This window comes from Penaeus vannamei, chromosome 4 (genome assembly GCF_042767895.1).
Source record: "Penaeus vannamei isolate JL-2024 chromosome 4, ASM4276789v1, whole genome shotgun sequence".
Lineage (NCBI taxonomy): Eukaryota > Metazoa > Arthropoda > Malacostraca > Decapoda > Penaeidae > Penaeus > Penaeus vannamei.
In genome coordinates, this window is record NC_091552.1 from 8,031,120 (window position 1) to 8,048,619 (window position 17,500).

At 33.3% G+C, this 17,500-nt stretch overlaps 1 protein-coding gene across 1 annotated transcript in view; it reads left to right on the forward strand.

Moving 5' to 3' along the window:
• LOC113803285 (uncharacterized) overlaps positions 1 to 17,500 on the forward strand; it is a gene marked incomplete in the record, with an annotated part of 376,089 nt that overhangs the window by 69,410 nt on the left and 289,179 nt on the right. Inside the window, 11 exon segments of the mRNA XM_070120624.1 lie at positions 2,329 to 2,493; positions 2,736 to 2,837; positions 4,240 to 4,398; positions 4,813 to 4,981; positions 9,455 to 9,640; positions 10,089 to 10,178; positions 10,382 to 10,558; positions 13,271 to 13,417; positions 13,923 to 14,025; positions 14,931 to 15,781; positions 16,426 to 16,517. Coding sequence (XP_069976725.1) covers positions 2,329 to 2,493; positions 2,736 to 2,837; positions 4,240 to 4,398; positions 4,813 to 4,981; positions 9,455 to 9,640; positions 10,089 to 10,178; positions 10,382 to 10,558; positions 13,271 to 13,417; positions 13,923 to 14,025; positions 14,931 to 15,781; positions 16,426 to 16,517 — 2,241 coding nt within the window.

The following is a 17,500-nucleotide window of genomic DNA, read 5'->3' on the forward strand; positions in this document are numbered from 1 at the left end:
TCGGCAGGTTCACCTAGAACTGACTTATCAGTAAGCTGTCAAATGATGATATTGATGGAGTTTTAAGTAACCCGTTATCCAGTTTAATGTCCGTTAATACTCGTTTTTTTTATATATATAATATATTGAAGGTGAAAAGTAACTGCACCGTGTATTTGTTACATATATCTAACATGTAGTGTGTATTTTAGTTTGATTTTATCCGTACAGTTCTTTCATTGGTGGGAGTAGTAATACGGAAAAGTGTATGCCATACAAAGTCTCAGAAATACGCTTTTCACAGAAATATGGATTTGCGTGCTGTCCGTAATCATACAAAGCTAATTTATGAAGTTTAATATTTACACATACTGTACATACGAACACATGTGCGCACGGACGACATTGACACGTACACGCATATACAAATACATACATGATACGTACATAACACGCACATGCGCACACTCACTCACTCACTCGCTCGCTCGCTCGCTCACTCACTCACTAATTCACTCACTCACTCACTCACTCACTCACTCACTCACTCACTCACTCACTCACTCACTCACTCACACACACACACACACACACACACACACACACACACACACACACACACACACACACACACACACACACACACACACACACACACACACACACTCACACACACACACACACACACACACACACACACACACACACACACACACACACACACACACACACACACACACACACACACACACACACACTCACTCACTCATCACACGCTGACTCTCTCTCTCTCTCTCTCTCTCTCTCTCTCTCTCTCTCTCTCTCTCTCTCTCTCTCTCTCTCTCTCTCTCTCTCTCTCTCTCTCTCTCTCTCTCTCTCTCTCTATCTCTCTAAAGTGTCCATATGCAGTCATCTTATATAGATGCGAAAACTAATGCACCTACCTTTCATTGTTAAGAAAATCCTTCTGATCATAATGCTGGTAGACAATTGCCTTCGTAAGGGACCGTTTCGTTTTATTCGATTTTCGATATCCCGGGAGCCACTATTCTAAGCTCGGATTTTTGAAAAGTCAGTCCCGGCCGACTTGCTGAAAAAAGTGAGAAATACTCAAAATTTTAAGGTGAAGAAAGTAGATGTCCGACGGGCCTAGCTTAGACCGTTTTCTTTTTCTTTCTTTCTTTCTTCTTTTTTTTTAGATTTTACTAGAATAGGTTGTTGCCAGGTATCCCAGCCATATTTTTTTCTGTTACAGATGTTCATAATTTTGTTCATTCGTATAAATGAAAATATTTTTTCCTGTTATTTTCATGTATGAAGGAAATAAGCTGAACCCAAAAGAAGCAGACGGCATAAGACCTCTGTAGCTCGAAAATGCAATCTGAACTATGGGATTAGAATAAGAAATAAAAAAAATCGAGATATTTGCATTTCCAAGTTCATATGCTTGCAAAGTCTACTGTATATGTCTGTTAAGATGCTGTCACTAGCACTTTTTCCGTCTATTTTTTTGACAATTTTAAATTTTGTCCATTTTTGAATGAATTGTCGATTTTCCAGCCAGACGATTATGATCGTTTCCGTCTGAAACCCTTTCCGTCAACTTTTTCAGCCAAGCATAGTCAAATCAAGAGCCATATTCGAGAATGTTTGTATTTGTTAAATAAAGTTGCCAAAAGAATGACGGAAAAGTGCTAGTGTGACAGCACCTTGATATATACTTTTCATACCTGTACTCCTCTCACTCGCCATTTATCTCGAACTAATGTGGGGCAATGATATAACATTTAATGCCACGTTTGGAAAATGTGGGAATAGGATAGTTATTACCAAAACTACATAAAGGAAATAATACTAGATCAGTACGCAAATGCATACATGACACGCATACACACGCGCACACGCGCGCAAACGCACACACACACACATACGCGCGCGCGCGACTTATTGTAATCCCAGAATTTCTATATTCTTTAATCAACTCTTTCCACAACTCATAATAAATCCATTACTAAGATATGGCCTCGATACCTGGAGACTGGGTACTTCTCGAGCTTTTTGAGAAAAAGTTCAGGTGGGGTAGATGTAAAAAATTACAAATATCTCCAAAATGCCCAAACCTTGCTATTTTTATTTATTAATTATTATTATTATTATTATTATTATTATTATTATTATTATTATTATTATTATTATTATTATTATTATTATTATTATTATTATCATCATCATCATCATCATCACTATGATTATTTTAAGTGGTTCTCTTTGAATCTTTGAATCCACACATTTTACTTCTTATGCGGGATGAAATATTTAAGAAAAATAATATCTTCTCGAACTTTGCAGGAGGAGTACGTTGTTGCCGTGGCTGCGACCGCCGGGGAGCAGTGGACCAGTGCCGGGCGACACTTTGGTCATGTCTCGCCCTCCCTCTCCCATTTCCCCTGCTCCTTCCTTCATCTTCAATCAAAATGCGAACAATAATAACAACCTCGATAATGTCAGTTTCCGGTAAGTTGGTTCGTCTTATTTCTGTCTGATTTGGTAGCTTGATAATTTCATGATCGTCAGTTTAGTCTTAACAGTATTCTTTATTCTTGAATGCTTAAAAAAAGTCATGAAATTCGCTTTCCGAAGTTTAGAGTACAGCTTTTTTCAGATTTTTTTCCCCTATCAAAACTATCAAAGTTAAAAATGTTATTAGTGACTTTTATTACTGTGACGGAGTGTAAAGACAAACGTTTGACTGGCAGGGGCACCGGTGAAAAGGCAAACCATGTACCTCAGCCGGCGGATCACTCAGGCCTCAATTACACCTTTGGAAGCCTGGAAGATGAGGCGGGCACGCACAGACCGTAAGTGTTTTTTACCCTTTTTTTGCTCTGTTGCTCGTCTGTGCTTGGTAAGAGAAGGGAAAGAGGAGGAAAGATGGTGGGAAATGGGGAGTGGGAGGAAGGGGAAGAGGGAGAATAAAAAAAGAGAGAAAATGACGGCAGATGAGGGAGGAAAAGGGAGAGGAGAAAAATGACGGGAAATGAGTGGGAGGAAGGGGAAGAGGGAGAATGAAAAAAAAAGAGAAAATGACAGCAGATAAGGGAGGAAAAGGGAGAGGGAGAAGCTAAAAGGAGGGGAGTGGCGGGAAATGAGGAGTGGGAGTAAGGGGAAAAGGGAGAATAAAAAAAGAGAAGATGACGGCAGATGAGGGAGAGGGAGAAGCAGGTAGGAGAAAAATAACGGGAAATGGGGGAAGGAAGGAAATCGAAGGGGGAGAATAAAAAAGAGAAAAACTGATGGGAGATATGGGAGGAAAAGAGAGAGGGAGAAGCTAAAAGGAAGAATAATGACTGGGAATGAGGGGTTAAGAGAAAAAAGGGAGTGGGAGAGACAAAGGAGAGAGAGAAAAAATGTGATGGTGACGATATTGATTAATTGGATGAGGAGATTATCATCAGGAAGATTACGAGACTAATTAAAGTAGTAGTATTAATAATAGGAGCGAGGTACGGAAAAGTAGAAAAGAGTTATTGATTAGGAGGACGAGACAAGTACAACTGGTTAGAATGTGGGAGAGAATAGACAATGGTAACTGGTTGGAAAATTGAAAATAAATTTATTGCTTAAGCCAGTGGTTTGCAAACTGTGGGGCGCGTTCCCCTAGGGGTCGGTAGCGCGAAGGCTTTATGAAGAGGTTATTGTTTGAGGAATTTAAGAAACTAGAGAAACAAGCGCAGTCATCATACTAAGTGTATTTTTTGTAATATTTACTGACATGTGCAGACTATGGCAGCAAAATGCAGTATGGGAGCCATTCGGTGAGGGCGAGCAAGATTTTTAAAAAATGGAAACCACTGACTCAATTCCTTTTGTGACCGCTAAGCTCATCGATCAATTTTGATTCCAGTAGCATTCAATTACATTCGATTTGGTCACAGAAATTCACCTCAAGGCAAGCCATTATTTGTTTCATTTCCTGCATGTTTTTCACTCCAAACCCATCAAGTTTGATTAGGATTAATATCCCATTTGGTTCCATAAATGGTTGTTTTTTCTTTAAAACCATGCCATTTTATAGCGACGGATAATTGATACGAGAAATAGACCGTTGTAGAAGTTACCTCAGTGAGATTTGTTTATATACTTCGTGTTGTTTCACGAGTATATTTATTAGCTTTTACTAATAGAATCTTTGTCCGAAAAATAGACGAAAAATTGATCTCCACAATGTATTTGCAGTTGTTGATCTTGTCATCTCCTCAGGGACCCGGGTGAGCTGCAGCAGGAGGTGCTGGAGCTGGAACACACGAACCGCCGCCTCACTGGGGAAAACGCCGAGCTCACCACCCATCTCACATACGCAGAGGACCTCAACACGTCACTCAGGGAACAATGTAGACAGCTTGAACAGGCACTCGGCAGGTAAGCGTAACGGGTAGTTTGAATGGGTAATCGAGTATGTAAATGTTAAGCAAAAGTAGGGTTAAAATCAAGATAAATTTTCAGCAAAATAAGTAACGAATTTTATTAACATATTGCTACAGGATAATGCCGTTGTTATCAGTAGCGCCAGCGACTTTTATCACCTGAAGCCGCGCCGAGATAATCCCTGACTTTGGTCATCTTATCGCTTTCAAACACTTCTTACGTGAAGGATATTTGATTTCACATTTCAATGTGACTATTATAGCACATCATTAGATTTTTTTATATAGAAACTTTGAAGTGTTTTATCAATTTCTGATATAATGTTTACGTTAAGATAGTTATCAGACACAAATCATGGCATTCCTTTATTGATTATTTGTATGATAACAAATATACTTATCCGAGCAGCGTGCAGCACCAGCTGGCGGGAGCGCGGAGGATGGAAACGGAGATCGAGGAGTTCCGAAACCTCCTCGACATGGAACGCGAGGAGAAGGGGCGTCTCCTCGGCCGGCTGGGCCACTTGGAGAAGGACAATCAGGAACTTGCTGCCAGGCTCGAGGGTCTTGTGGATCAGGTACTTGGAACACAGTTGGTTTTGATCATGATGCTATCATTCTAAAAGAGAAAAAGAAAAAAGTTTTTTTTTTCAATGTAACAATATACGAACACATACTTGTAAGTGTAAGTATAGGTGTGCGTGTTTGCGTGTGTATGCATGCATGCGTGTGCACGAGACCGTGTGTATGCATGCATGCCTGTACACGTGAGGTGTATATTCGTGCATGTGTGTGCACGTGAGCGGTGTATGCGTGCATGCGTGTTTGAGTGCGTTTGCGTCCGTGTGTGCGTGTGTACCTCCGTGTGTGTGCGTGAGCGTCCATGTGCGTGTGTGTGCGTGAGCGTCCATGTGCGTGTGTGTGCGTGAGCGTCCATGTGCGTGTGTGTGCGTGAGCGTCCATGTGCGTGTGTGTGCGTGAGCGTCCATGTGCGTGTGTGTGCGTGAGCGTCCATGTGCGTGTGTGTGCGTGAGCGTCCATGTGCGTGCGTGTGTGTGTGTGTGTGTGTGTGTGTGTGTGTGTGTGTGTGTGTGTGTGTGTGTGTTTATGTGCGTGCATGTGTCTGTGTGCGTGCATGTGTCTGTGTGCGCGTGTGAGAGAGAGTGAGTGAGCGAGTGAGTGAGCGAGTGAGTGAGTGAGTGAGTGAGTGAGTGAGCGAGCGAGTGAGTGTGCATGAATACACACGCGTGCTTGCCTGTGTTTGATTGTTTTATTCAAGTATACATGGTAATATTTCATGGCAAATATGATTGAGAAAGCGTTTCCCAACCAGAAATGGTATATTGAGGGGGCGATTTCATTATAGTGCTAGTTTTACAGTTCGTCTGATGTTAATGCTCAAAATCGTTTTGAATATTATTTTTGTTATCATCATTATAATTATAATAACCATCATTATAGTTATTATGATAATCATCATTATAATAATGATTATAATTAGTGTAGCTATTACTGTGATGACAATATGAATAGTGAAAGAATGGAGTAAAGGTTGTTTTTGTTATTTGTGTTTTTATTACTTTATTTTATATTTTTCTGCAATTATCATTATCATCATTATTGTCATGATGATTGATGTTGATGTTTTGTTATTTATTGGTTTAGGTAATCTAGTTATTGTTATCCTAAGTATTAGTACTGTTAGCTTCATATCAGCAGCAGCATCATTGTCATCAATATTGTTATAATTACTATTGTTGTTTTCATCATCATTATCATTATCATTGTTTTTATTATTCTTTATTGTGATTGTTTTTATTGGTATTATAATTGATGTTATAATTAGTAGTAGTATTTTTATTACCATTGTTGTTATTATTATAATGATGATAAAAATAATGATTACTGTTATCTATTATTATTATTATTAATTTTGTCATCATCATCATCATCATGATTGATTTTTATTGTTATCATTTTTATGAGGTTTAAATTTCACCATTATTATTGTTTTTGTTGTTGTTATTATTATTATTATTATTTGTATTAGTAGTATTAGTAGTATTAATGTTATTATTGCTTTTATAGATATTGCTGTTATTACAATATTGATGATAATACTTTTTCTTATCATTAGCAGTAGCAAAAAATAGTAGTTGTGACATTAATTTTTATTGTTTTTATTATTGTTGTTATTAATATAGTTATTGTTTTTGTAATTGTTGTTGCTGATTTTGCTCTTAATAATGTCTACTGAATGGATAACTATGATTATTATTGTTATTAGTAGGATTAGTTTCAATATCATTATTTTTTTTCATTATTGTTTTTATTATTATTGTTATTATATTAATTATTGTTATTGTAATTATTATCATGATTATGATTTTATTATTATTATTGTCATTAATTTTATTGTTATTAGTATTATCATGATCATAATGATAATGATAATAATTATAATAATTATTTATTTTTATGATCATTATTATTATTGTTATCAGTTCTTAATGCTATTATTGTTGTTATTATTATGATTATTGTTATTATCATTATTATTATTTTTATTATTATTACTATTATTATTATTATTGTCTATAAAATTAATGTTATTACTGTTGTTGTTGTTGTTGTTGTTGTGTTTCTGAGTTACAAGCATTGTTATTGATATTGTTAGTTATATTATCATTATTTTGTTGTTAATATTGATGTTAGATTTAATGTCATTATCATTAGTATTACTGGACATCCTTGTATTATTTATTATAATTGCTATTAACCTTATAGTTACTGTTACTACGTTTTTCTTGTCACTATTAATCTGTTAATGTTATTATTTGTAGCAGCAGTGCTTGGATGATTATTATTGATATTTTCATTATCATTATTTGTATCTTTTATTGATTTATTTTTTATTAGTATCATTGAAATTATCATCTTTTTTACTATTATCATCATCTATTACGATTGATTACTTCTATGCTTTTTATTATTTTTATTATTATTATTATTATTATTATTATTAATATTATTATTATTATTATTATTGATATTGCGTTTGTTATTATCATTATTATTTGTATTATTATTGATATTGTTGTTATTATTATTATTATTATTATTATCAATATCATTATCATTGTTATTATCATTATTATTATTATTATTATTATTATTATTATTATTATTATTACTATTACTATTGTTACTATTCTATTACTATAACTGTTATTATTATTTCTATTATTGTTACTAGTAGTAGTAGTAGTAGTAGTAGTTTTAGTATTGTTATGATAACAAATATAGTGTAGTTATTATTATCATTTGTTATAATCATTATAATGATTATTGTTATTATTATTATTTTCATTGTGAGCTATTGTTGTTGTTGTTATTATTATTATTATTATTATTATTATTATTATTATTATTATTATCATCATCATAAGTGTTTTTTAGTAATTGTTATTGTTATTATTATTATCATTGTTCTTGCCATTATTATTATTATTGTTGTTATTATTTTCATTGTAGTTATTATTGGTGTTATTGGTATTATTGGTGTTGTTATTGTTATTATTGTTGTTATTATTTTTATTGTTATTATTATTATTATTATATTATCATCATAATTATTATGATAATGGTGTTATTTTAAGTTACAATTATTATTATTGTTGTTGTCACTGTCATCATCATTATCATCATTAGTATCATTATCATAGTCTATTTCAATGTTATTTTCACTATTACTATTACTGTTCTTTTTATTTCTATTATCAATACTGTTGCTATTATTACTATTATTTTTGATAGAGCAGTCCCGATCAGAGAGTTTATTTATGCATCATATCAGTGCATTAGTGCATTATTCCATCTTTCACTAATACACCACAGTACTGCTGATTTTGGATTTGAACAGCTCTATCAATATCTACCAAGTGCCTATGGGGAGTGTGTGTAAAACTCTGCTATCCTAACTCAAATATAAGTAGATAGTTTATGTCTATGGAAGGTAGATAGCTCCTAGTTGCACACTCCTTTTAGTGGGTCATATAGCTCAGTTGGTATGGGCATGTCTTGCAGTTACCTGCTGCAATGACATGGGTTTGAGTCCTGATCGGAGATATTATTTATTCAATATTAATATGCGGTGATATTGATACTGATATTTAGAAAAAAATCATTGTAGTTAATTCATTATTATCATTATATTTATTATTGTTGTTGTTATTGTTCCTTTTATTTTATTATTATTATTTTTTATTGTATAATTATTATCATAATTATTATTATTATTATTATTATTATTATTATTATTTGTATTTGTATTATAACTACTACTATAACTATTTCAGCTATTGTTACTGCTAATATTGCTATTTATATAAGTACTATTATCAATTCTGCAAACATTGCCATCATCATTGTTATTTTTTCCATTATCATTATTATATAATCAGTATCATCAGTACCATTTTTAGTACTATTATTGATATTACCATTATTGTTATTATTATTACTATTATTATTTTTATTATTATTATGATTATTGTTTTTATGATTGTTCTTTTTAGTAATATTGTTATTAATATTGATATCATCATTGTCATTGATGTAGTTGATATTGTGATATTGTTTTTAGTGCTGTTGGTCTTATTATTGTTATTGTTATTATTAGTAGTAGTATTGATAATATTGATTATTTGTATTGCTGTTTGTTACTCCAATTATTGATGCAATAATTGTTATTATTGACTTATCTTTGTCATTTATTTTATTAGCATTATTTATGTTATTCATACTATTAGTGATGATTGTAATTATTCGACTCCTAACTAATGCAAGAAACACATGGTGACTTTATCAGTACTTTATCATTATTGTTGATATTGAAGATGATTGTGGTGTTGGTGATTCTGGTTGTTAATATTACGAAAAAAGATACACATTACCCATAACCTGTTGAACATACACTAGCATCCCTAAAAGCTTTTGTCAATTACAGCTAAATCTTCTAAACAAATTTTAGAATATAACAACTATTTTAGGTAAATGCTGCACATGAGGAGGCTGAAGGGCGGGCAACCCGAGAAGCTCAACTTGTGGCAGAGCACAAGACGCAGGTGGCAACCTTGATGGAGAAACTCTTAAACTGGAAGTCTCAAGCTCAGTCCCAGGGTGCCCTTGTGCGGGACCTCGAGGATACAGTGAAAGATCTCAAGAGAGTCATTGAGGTAAGTAAAAGTTTGAGATTACCACACTATAGGAGATCTACAGACAGGACTTGGCTGGAATGAATAGAAGCTTTTAAAAGTAAATTATTTGATTTACTGACACTTCATGATATTTGGTGCATTTTATTAGTAGTGGTAATTTGTGGTCCTTTTAAGTATTAAGGAAAGAGCAAAAAGTATGACAATTAGACTTTTCTTGAGGCTTTTGGTTTATCCATAATAGCTTACCATAAGTTGATAGAACATAACTCAAACTTTTATTCTCAGAAAGTATTGTTCTTTTTGGAAAAACAGTCCTGAACACTTTGTCATGAATGTGTTTTCTCATGATGTACATGATATGATTTGCTCAATTATTCTATTATTCTATCCAATATAAAGTTAAAATGTTTTAATTCTGTTATGCATATTTCTAATTGATGTGCTTTCATTAATATGTGGATTGCAGGTTCTAAAAGATGAAAAAACTAATTTGGAGCAACAGCTGACATGCCTAAGAGAAGAGCTGACTTCTGTAACCACACAGGCAGACCATGAGGTAATTTTATGAAATTTTGACAAGAGTATAGAAAAACTTGTCAAAGTAAGAAAATGAATAGTGAAATTGTTTGACATTCACCTTTAGTTATAGATATTTATACAAGAAAATTGTGCGTATGCATTGAGAAATTGATGGATTAGAATGTAAAATTGTGAATATACATGGCTTTACTTAAATTTCCCCCCCTTTTTCATAAACAGATAAGTGGTGAGGTTGAGGAAGATGTAAAGGAGGCCAGAAGTAATAGTAATATCATGGGATCACTGAAAAAGATGCCATGGGGACCTCCTTTGTATTCCACACCCTTCAGTGGAAGAAGTCTTGCCAAATCGTCTCAAGAAACACCCCAGAGCATACACTCAGAAATACATACTATGGTACAGTGGTTAAATATAAGTTTTTATTATCTTAGCTTTTGGTGGGTAGGGATGATAGGCAGAGTTTTGGTTCTGAAAGCTTGATATTTCCAGTTTCTTAATATTTGAATTGAACATCTTCAGTGTCAGCCAGTGTGTTTTTGGAAGTCTGTGTCTTTGTTTAGTAGTATGTAGAAGGTGTAAGTAACATTTTTTTCTTGTTGAAGCCTTTCAGTCAAGAAGTAAATAAAGTAGTGGGGCTCTCCACACTTTTGCATGTGTCAATGTAGATTGATTCACTTGGAATACTATAATCTTGTTAAGTAGTGCTGAAAGGCTAAAACAATAGATAGGTATTTAAAAGATTCAAAAGTAGATGCTCTTGTAGTTTTGATTCCGGGTACATCTATAAATACTATGTTTGTACATGACCCAGTGTTAGTACTTAATCTTACAGCCCCAGATAAATGAAACCAAATAGAGGCTTGGTATTTAAAATATGAATTCTAAAATAGATATTGGGATTGGACTAGAGAGAAAATATATAAGTGTAAATATCAAGAGGAACCACAAAGAATCCCATTTTTTTACTGAATGAAGCCAATGCATAAAAATGAATACAGGCCACCTTTACAATAGTTTTGAGGAACTGCAGCAGTAACTCTTTAGACATAAGAGTTGGTATTTTTTTCATAGAATATGGTACAGAAGTAGGCATTAGAAATGTTATAAAAAATTGGCTTAAGTTGTGATTATCTAGTTTGGCAATCAAAGAGGTCTGTGCAACTACTGCAAATTCACAAAAAGAATACATAGTCTGATAGCAAATCTGTGGAAATGGGTTAGATATTAATATAGAGATTTGAAAATATGTGGCAAGATGTTTGCAGTATGTTGATACATATGATGATGACTAATAAAAACAAAAGAATATAGGATTTGGCTATAAACAAGGTATTTTTTATGTTACTGTGTTGGAAAATCTTTGGAACCCTTTTCACTCATGCCATGTTATTTGTAATAAGTAATAAGGAAAAATGCAGGCCTATCACTTCCTACAGTTATTTATGGAAAATGCTGCAAAAAAGACATGGCCAGTACGGAGGCATGTTTTAAGATGTATGTATTTTAGATTGTTAGTTGCTTTTGATATATGCTTGATCAAACAATAGCTTGCTTTTGATATATGCTTGATCAAACAATATCTTGCTTTTGATATATGCTTGATCAAACAATAGCTCACAGAACAAATCAGGCTATTGCAGCTCCGATGAGGTATAAAGGTGCCTGTATTGTAAAGGTGGTAGCATTAAGAAAGTGAATAGATTGCAGTTTTTTATTCAATATAATAGTAATAATAACAATAATAATAATAATTTTTATTATCATTATTATTATTATTATTATTATTATTATTATTATTATTATTATTATTATTATTATTATGTCAAAGGTATGTTGACAATGGTACCAGTTGTGCTTTTTGTCAATCCCCAATCTTTTGGTATAAGTACTGCAATGTTATCTAAGAGTTAAGTAAATTATATAAATTAGAATTGGTAGTATCTGTTCCATTTTGGTGTACTGATATTGGTATAAATAAGGTGAAAATATGGCTTTGCTTGTCTTTGCTAGTGATTCGATTCGAGAAAGTCTCTCTAGTATCAGCTAATTTGAACGCTGAAGTAAAGTAACTTTATATGTTTTTTAATTACAGATGAAATCAGAATGAATATAAAAGTAGTGTTATAGAGTTTGGAATCCACAAAGTATCAGTCACTGTTATCTGTGCATAGGGTTGATTAGAAATTGGGTTTTGGTAATGAGATCAACCCACATCTTGGCACTGGCGCATATCTAGTATATGGATATGTAAATCTGTAAATCTGTTCTCTTTAACCTGTAAGAGTACCTAGTTTAATGAAGACTATGCAGAAGTTTTGCATTGTGTATGTTTATAGTTTTCAGTAAAGTGATTACATTATCTCAGAAAAGAATGTTAGATATGATGATTTGAACACGTGCATAAAGAATGTTGAAAGAATTTTATGCGTTTACTTGTGTTTTTGAGATCCATCAAGCCTAGATACCATTCACATATGAGTAATTGGTAATCAGCTGCTCAATTTAACATATACTAGCTCTTTTTTTATTCAGAGTTAAAATCTAACTCTTGGAGGGAAATATGATTATTAACATAGTGGATAAGCATTGCTAGTTTATATAGGGCTCTTAAGTTAATGGTGTTGCACGGGTAAGAGGATTATATAAAATTTAAATGAAATATGTGAAATTGGATTTATATGGAATATATGAAATATTTATATGAAATGTCTCATATGTATGAATTTTGGAATAGTCCATATGGAGTATTGCATACTTTTGCTGAACTTTTCTAGCATATGCTCAAACTCCATAAAATCAGAAATGGTCTTTTTTTATTGAATTTTTAAAGATGGAAATTAAGCATTTTTTTTTTGTCCCAGCATTTTCTGGATAGTGGTTATTCCTTACTCATTATTATGATTTTAACTTTTTATGATACTGAGAATATTTTAGGACTGGCTGTAAAAACAGTAATTTTTTCTCATTTCAGACTAGTCCTCATAGCTAGTATCATCCTGTTTTTTAAAAAGATTATGCTTAGTTTTATGTAAAGTATATTTTTTATTATACAGATATGATTATCAAGCTACTATGGCTGTATAATATGCATATATTTACTTTCTGCAGGGTGAGAACAATGGTTCTCTACCATTTTGTGAGAAGAGTGAGGATGCTCTACGTTCATTTTCTCACAACCAAGGTGATAATGGCAATCTCCAGTGCTCAGCAAATGAATGTGCTGCAGACTCTTCCACTGCTCTCCTATCTAGTATGGTGAGTCTCCATTGTCACAGGCATTGGCACTTTCATCTTGCCTGAAGATTTCTGCATAAAAACTGTATTAGTATATATTACATACTTATACATATATATGGTATAGATATGTATAAGCAGTATATACATATTGCTCATGCATGTGTATATAAACATGTGTATTATATGTCTGTAATACATTTGTTTTTATGTATGTATATGTATTTATATAGGTTGTATATATATTGATTTTTTTTCATTTGAGCATCTCTATGCATATTTATGTATTCTCATAAAAGAAAAATATTGTTCATATTTTGATAGTTTTATATACTGTACTTTTCAAAAAGACCTGCATAAACTGCATCAGCTTAGGAATAAACATAATTTTTCTCCATCCAGAAGTTCCTCTGTGTATTAGTGATAGACAGAGTAGATGCTGACATTGTAGAGAAAAGGAATGTAAGTACAATTTATGCCATGTATCCCTATACAAAATGCCTGTGAAATTTGCTTTATTTTGCAGCTGAAATGGTGGCGGTTGTGGGAAGAGCAAGGTGTAACCTTGTTGTTAGGGGTGCAAGGAAGAGATGCTTCTGCCTTACATGACCACTTTGCAGCTCATCATGGTAATATTTAGTATTTCAGCTGTGTGGTGATGACAGTGAAAAGAAAAAACAAGAATTATATAAATAATTTCATATCTGATGTCATTTTGTGTATCTGTCTATCTATACCTAAATTTATATATATTTGTAATATATGCATACACACACATACATAGGTGTATATATTTGTTTGCATAAGTATTTATTTTTTTACAAAGATTAACTTTGTTTTACACACACCCCTCACTCTAGTCTCTCAACACTGCTGAGGCAACTATTAAAGAGCTTGAAAGAGCTTGAAAACTCTCTTCTCACACAGAGTGTTTCTCCTTAATAATCTATCGTTATATTTCATTGTTTTTACATTCTTACAGAATTCCATTTCTCACTATCACTGTTGTAGGGAATGTGGGTTCTATGCGTACTAAGTTTTAGAAGTTAGTGTGCATTCCCCTCTTTTTACGCTGCTACAACTTCTGTGGAAAGGCAGTGTCCTGTTAAGTTTTCAATTAAATTTTCTTCATTTTATCTCCATAATTAAGGCATAAATTACTTGATTATTATATAATGTTAATTTGACTCATAACAGGTTTTAATTTGGGTGCATTAGTATGTCCTGTTGTCTGTTCTGTTTTTCAATTATTTCCTTCATAGTAAACTGTCAGGTTAATCTATTATGTTGCATACTCCATTCAATTCTTAGCTTGAAATGTCAGTATTCATAAAAAATCTGTTGGCCATATGTTAGCTTCCAGTACAATGGCTGGTGCATTTAGCACTAATTGTACTACAGAGTATATGAGGATTATATAGGAAACCTAATCATTCATATGTATGCATTATTTTATGTATACATAGATATTCATGTATGTATATATAAGATACAAGAATTACAACAGTTAACAGTGTTTTCTGCTGCTTTGCAGATGAATTGCTAAAGATAGAAAGTAAGTTGCAAGGAATTATCAAAAAGAAGACACAAACTCAGACCCCACCCTCCTCTGGCCGTTCATCATTGAGTGGTATTGTAGGAAGATCAAGAAGTTCATCACGAGAGCATTCTTCAACTAGGTCTTCTCTAAGTAGGCCTAGAACTCCTGGCTCCCATGTATCACAGCTTATCTCTAAATTTGAAACTGCTAGTCCATCCGCAAGCCCTGTACCTTCTGAGCTAAGTGAAAGGTTAAGCAGATTAGTTGACTATAATAGTAATGTCTCCAAAGAGGTGGACGGGACTGGTCAGTGCTCTCCAGCTTCCAGTGTTGATTCCAATTCCAGAAGATCACCTGTCATTTTTAAAAATATAAGGGAGTGTAAGATTCAAAGGAAACAGAAGTCCTTTGAAGCAGAATTATGCTTGGAAGAGATAAATATCAGTGAGGAGGTCAGTGAGGAGGAAACGGATGACATTCCTAAAGATGTTTATGCCAAAGCAAGAAGCTGTGACTCAGCATCTGCTGCTGATAAACAAAATGTAACTCAGGAAAATGTGCCAGTAGATATAGGTGAACAGGTAGTAGAAAGTGATGGTGTGTTACTTAAAATAGGCCTTGATGCTGAAGGTGAAACAGTAAAAGAATTAAGTAGAGATGAAAATGAGAAAGATGAAGTGATTGATGTGCAATTTGAAGGCATTCAGAGTGAAGGTGTGTTCAGAAAAGGCATTACAGTGGAGGTAGACCTTGAATCAGATATTTACATGGAAAACAGCCACTTGATGAGACTGATGACAGAAGTTAAAGAGCAGAAACTCCTCATTGAAGATCTTAGGTGTCAGGTGAGTGATGATTTATTGATTTCTGTATGTGCATATAAATTTCATATTTTTACTGAATTATGAATGTGTGTAGTAACAATGAATGTAAAATAGGTAATGAAGAGGAGGGAAAGGAAAAAAATGTATGAAATAATAAAAGGAGCAGATGTAGAAGGATTTACAAAAGTAGGTCATAGATATTAGAGAGATGTATAGGCAGAATTGAGAAAATGAAGATAATACAAGGTAACTTAGGGGAAGATGGGATGAAGATGCATTTAACAAAGAGAAAAATTGGAGATAGTTTCATGAAGTATAAAAGAAAGGGAATAAGAAACAAAGTGCTCTACATAAAAAATTAAGTGGAAATAAAATTAAATAAGATTAGTAGAAGTTGGAATATATTGAAATGGGATAGAGAGAAAATGAAAAATAGGCTAGCAGTAAATGCAATATATTCCAGCATATTTTATATAGTGAGACACTAGCCAAGTACAAAATAATTTTTTGAGATGCAATTATGATAAGTTACTAAAGAATTAGTTGATTCTTAGTGAAAAATTCTTTTGAGCATAGTGTATCAATATCAGAAAATTCAGTAGCCCTTTTTATGCATTAAGATAAAATCTTGTGCACTGCTTAACTGTTCTTGTATTCTTTTCCAGTTGTGTGTGGCAGAGGAAGAGAAAGAAACTCATTCAACATACCTTTCTCGCCTTCATCGTCTTCTATTAAGTGTCACTTCAGAGACATATAGGTAAGTTGACTTTTAATGGCACTTGGAAAGCTCTGTGAAAATGTATATGATCAATTGACAATTAGTAAGGTGGTGAATGGTTTTCAGACAATGTTTTCTCTTCAAATTTTGCAAAAGTTTAGAATATTCTTGAAAATGCGTGTTCACAGCAGTATTATCCTGTAATTTAAAGAATCTAGGAGGGAAAGCTTCTGCTGCTCTGGCAGAAAATGTGTTTTCCTGGTGGTTACAGTGTCTGACTTCTTCATTGCCTTCAACATGATACTTTATGTTGTAAAAATGTATGTTTATTACAAACAAATTTTCATTCTTCTGGTATGAATGTACAGTTCAACTTTTTTATATTAGAGATCCTTGAAAAAATCCTTTTGTTAAGAGTATCTGGCGTTTAAGTTGGAGATACTTGTATTATTTGCACATTTGCAGCAGTCTTTTATCAATATCCTCCTCAGAAGAGGAAGCTGCTTCAGACAACCTCAGTTATTTGTGATGATTAATGTGCTGTAATGTGATAAGGTAAAAGTTGACTCTCGGCCTTTTTAAGACTCGAGGTTATTGCATTCTTGCAGTTAGCATGCTAGTTATATGCTCATTATAGGTAATCAGAAAATTGAATGTGCCACCGTGGGTCATCATCCATATTATAAGTATACAATTTAGTTATTAAAAAGAAAGACGAGCATGAGAAGTTGTGCTGATTGATTTGTCGATGTCTCAGCATCGATGGCGCCTGTGTCAGTGTCTGTTTGTTTGTCCCAGTTAGAGAGGAGAAAAGCTTTTGACCTGAATAATTTGATGTTGAATAGGCATCCTTGGGAGCTCGGTTCAAAATCCCATCACAAAGGTAATGTCGATATGCAGAGAAATATAACGTAAATGTTCAAGAGACAGGGATTTTGCCAATACTGCTAACAGAAATCCACGCAGTTGCATGTATTTGAACATGTACACAGACGTACGCACAAATGCACGATAGTGTGTTA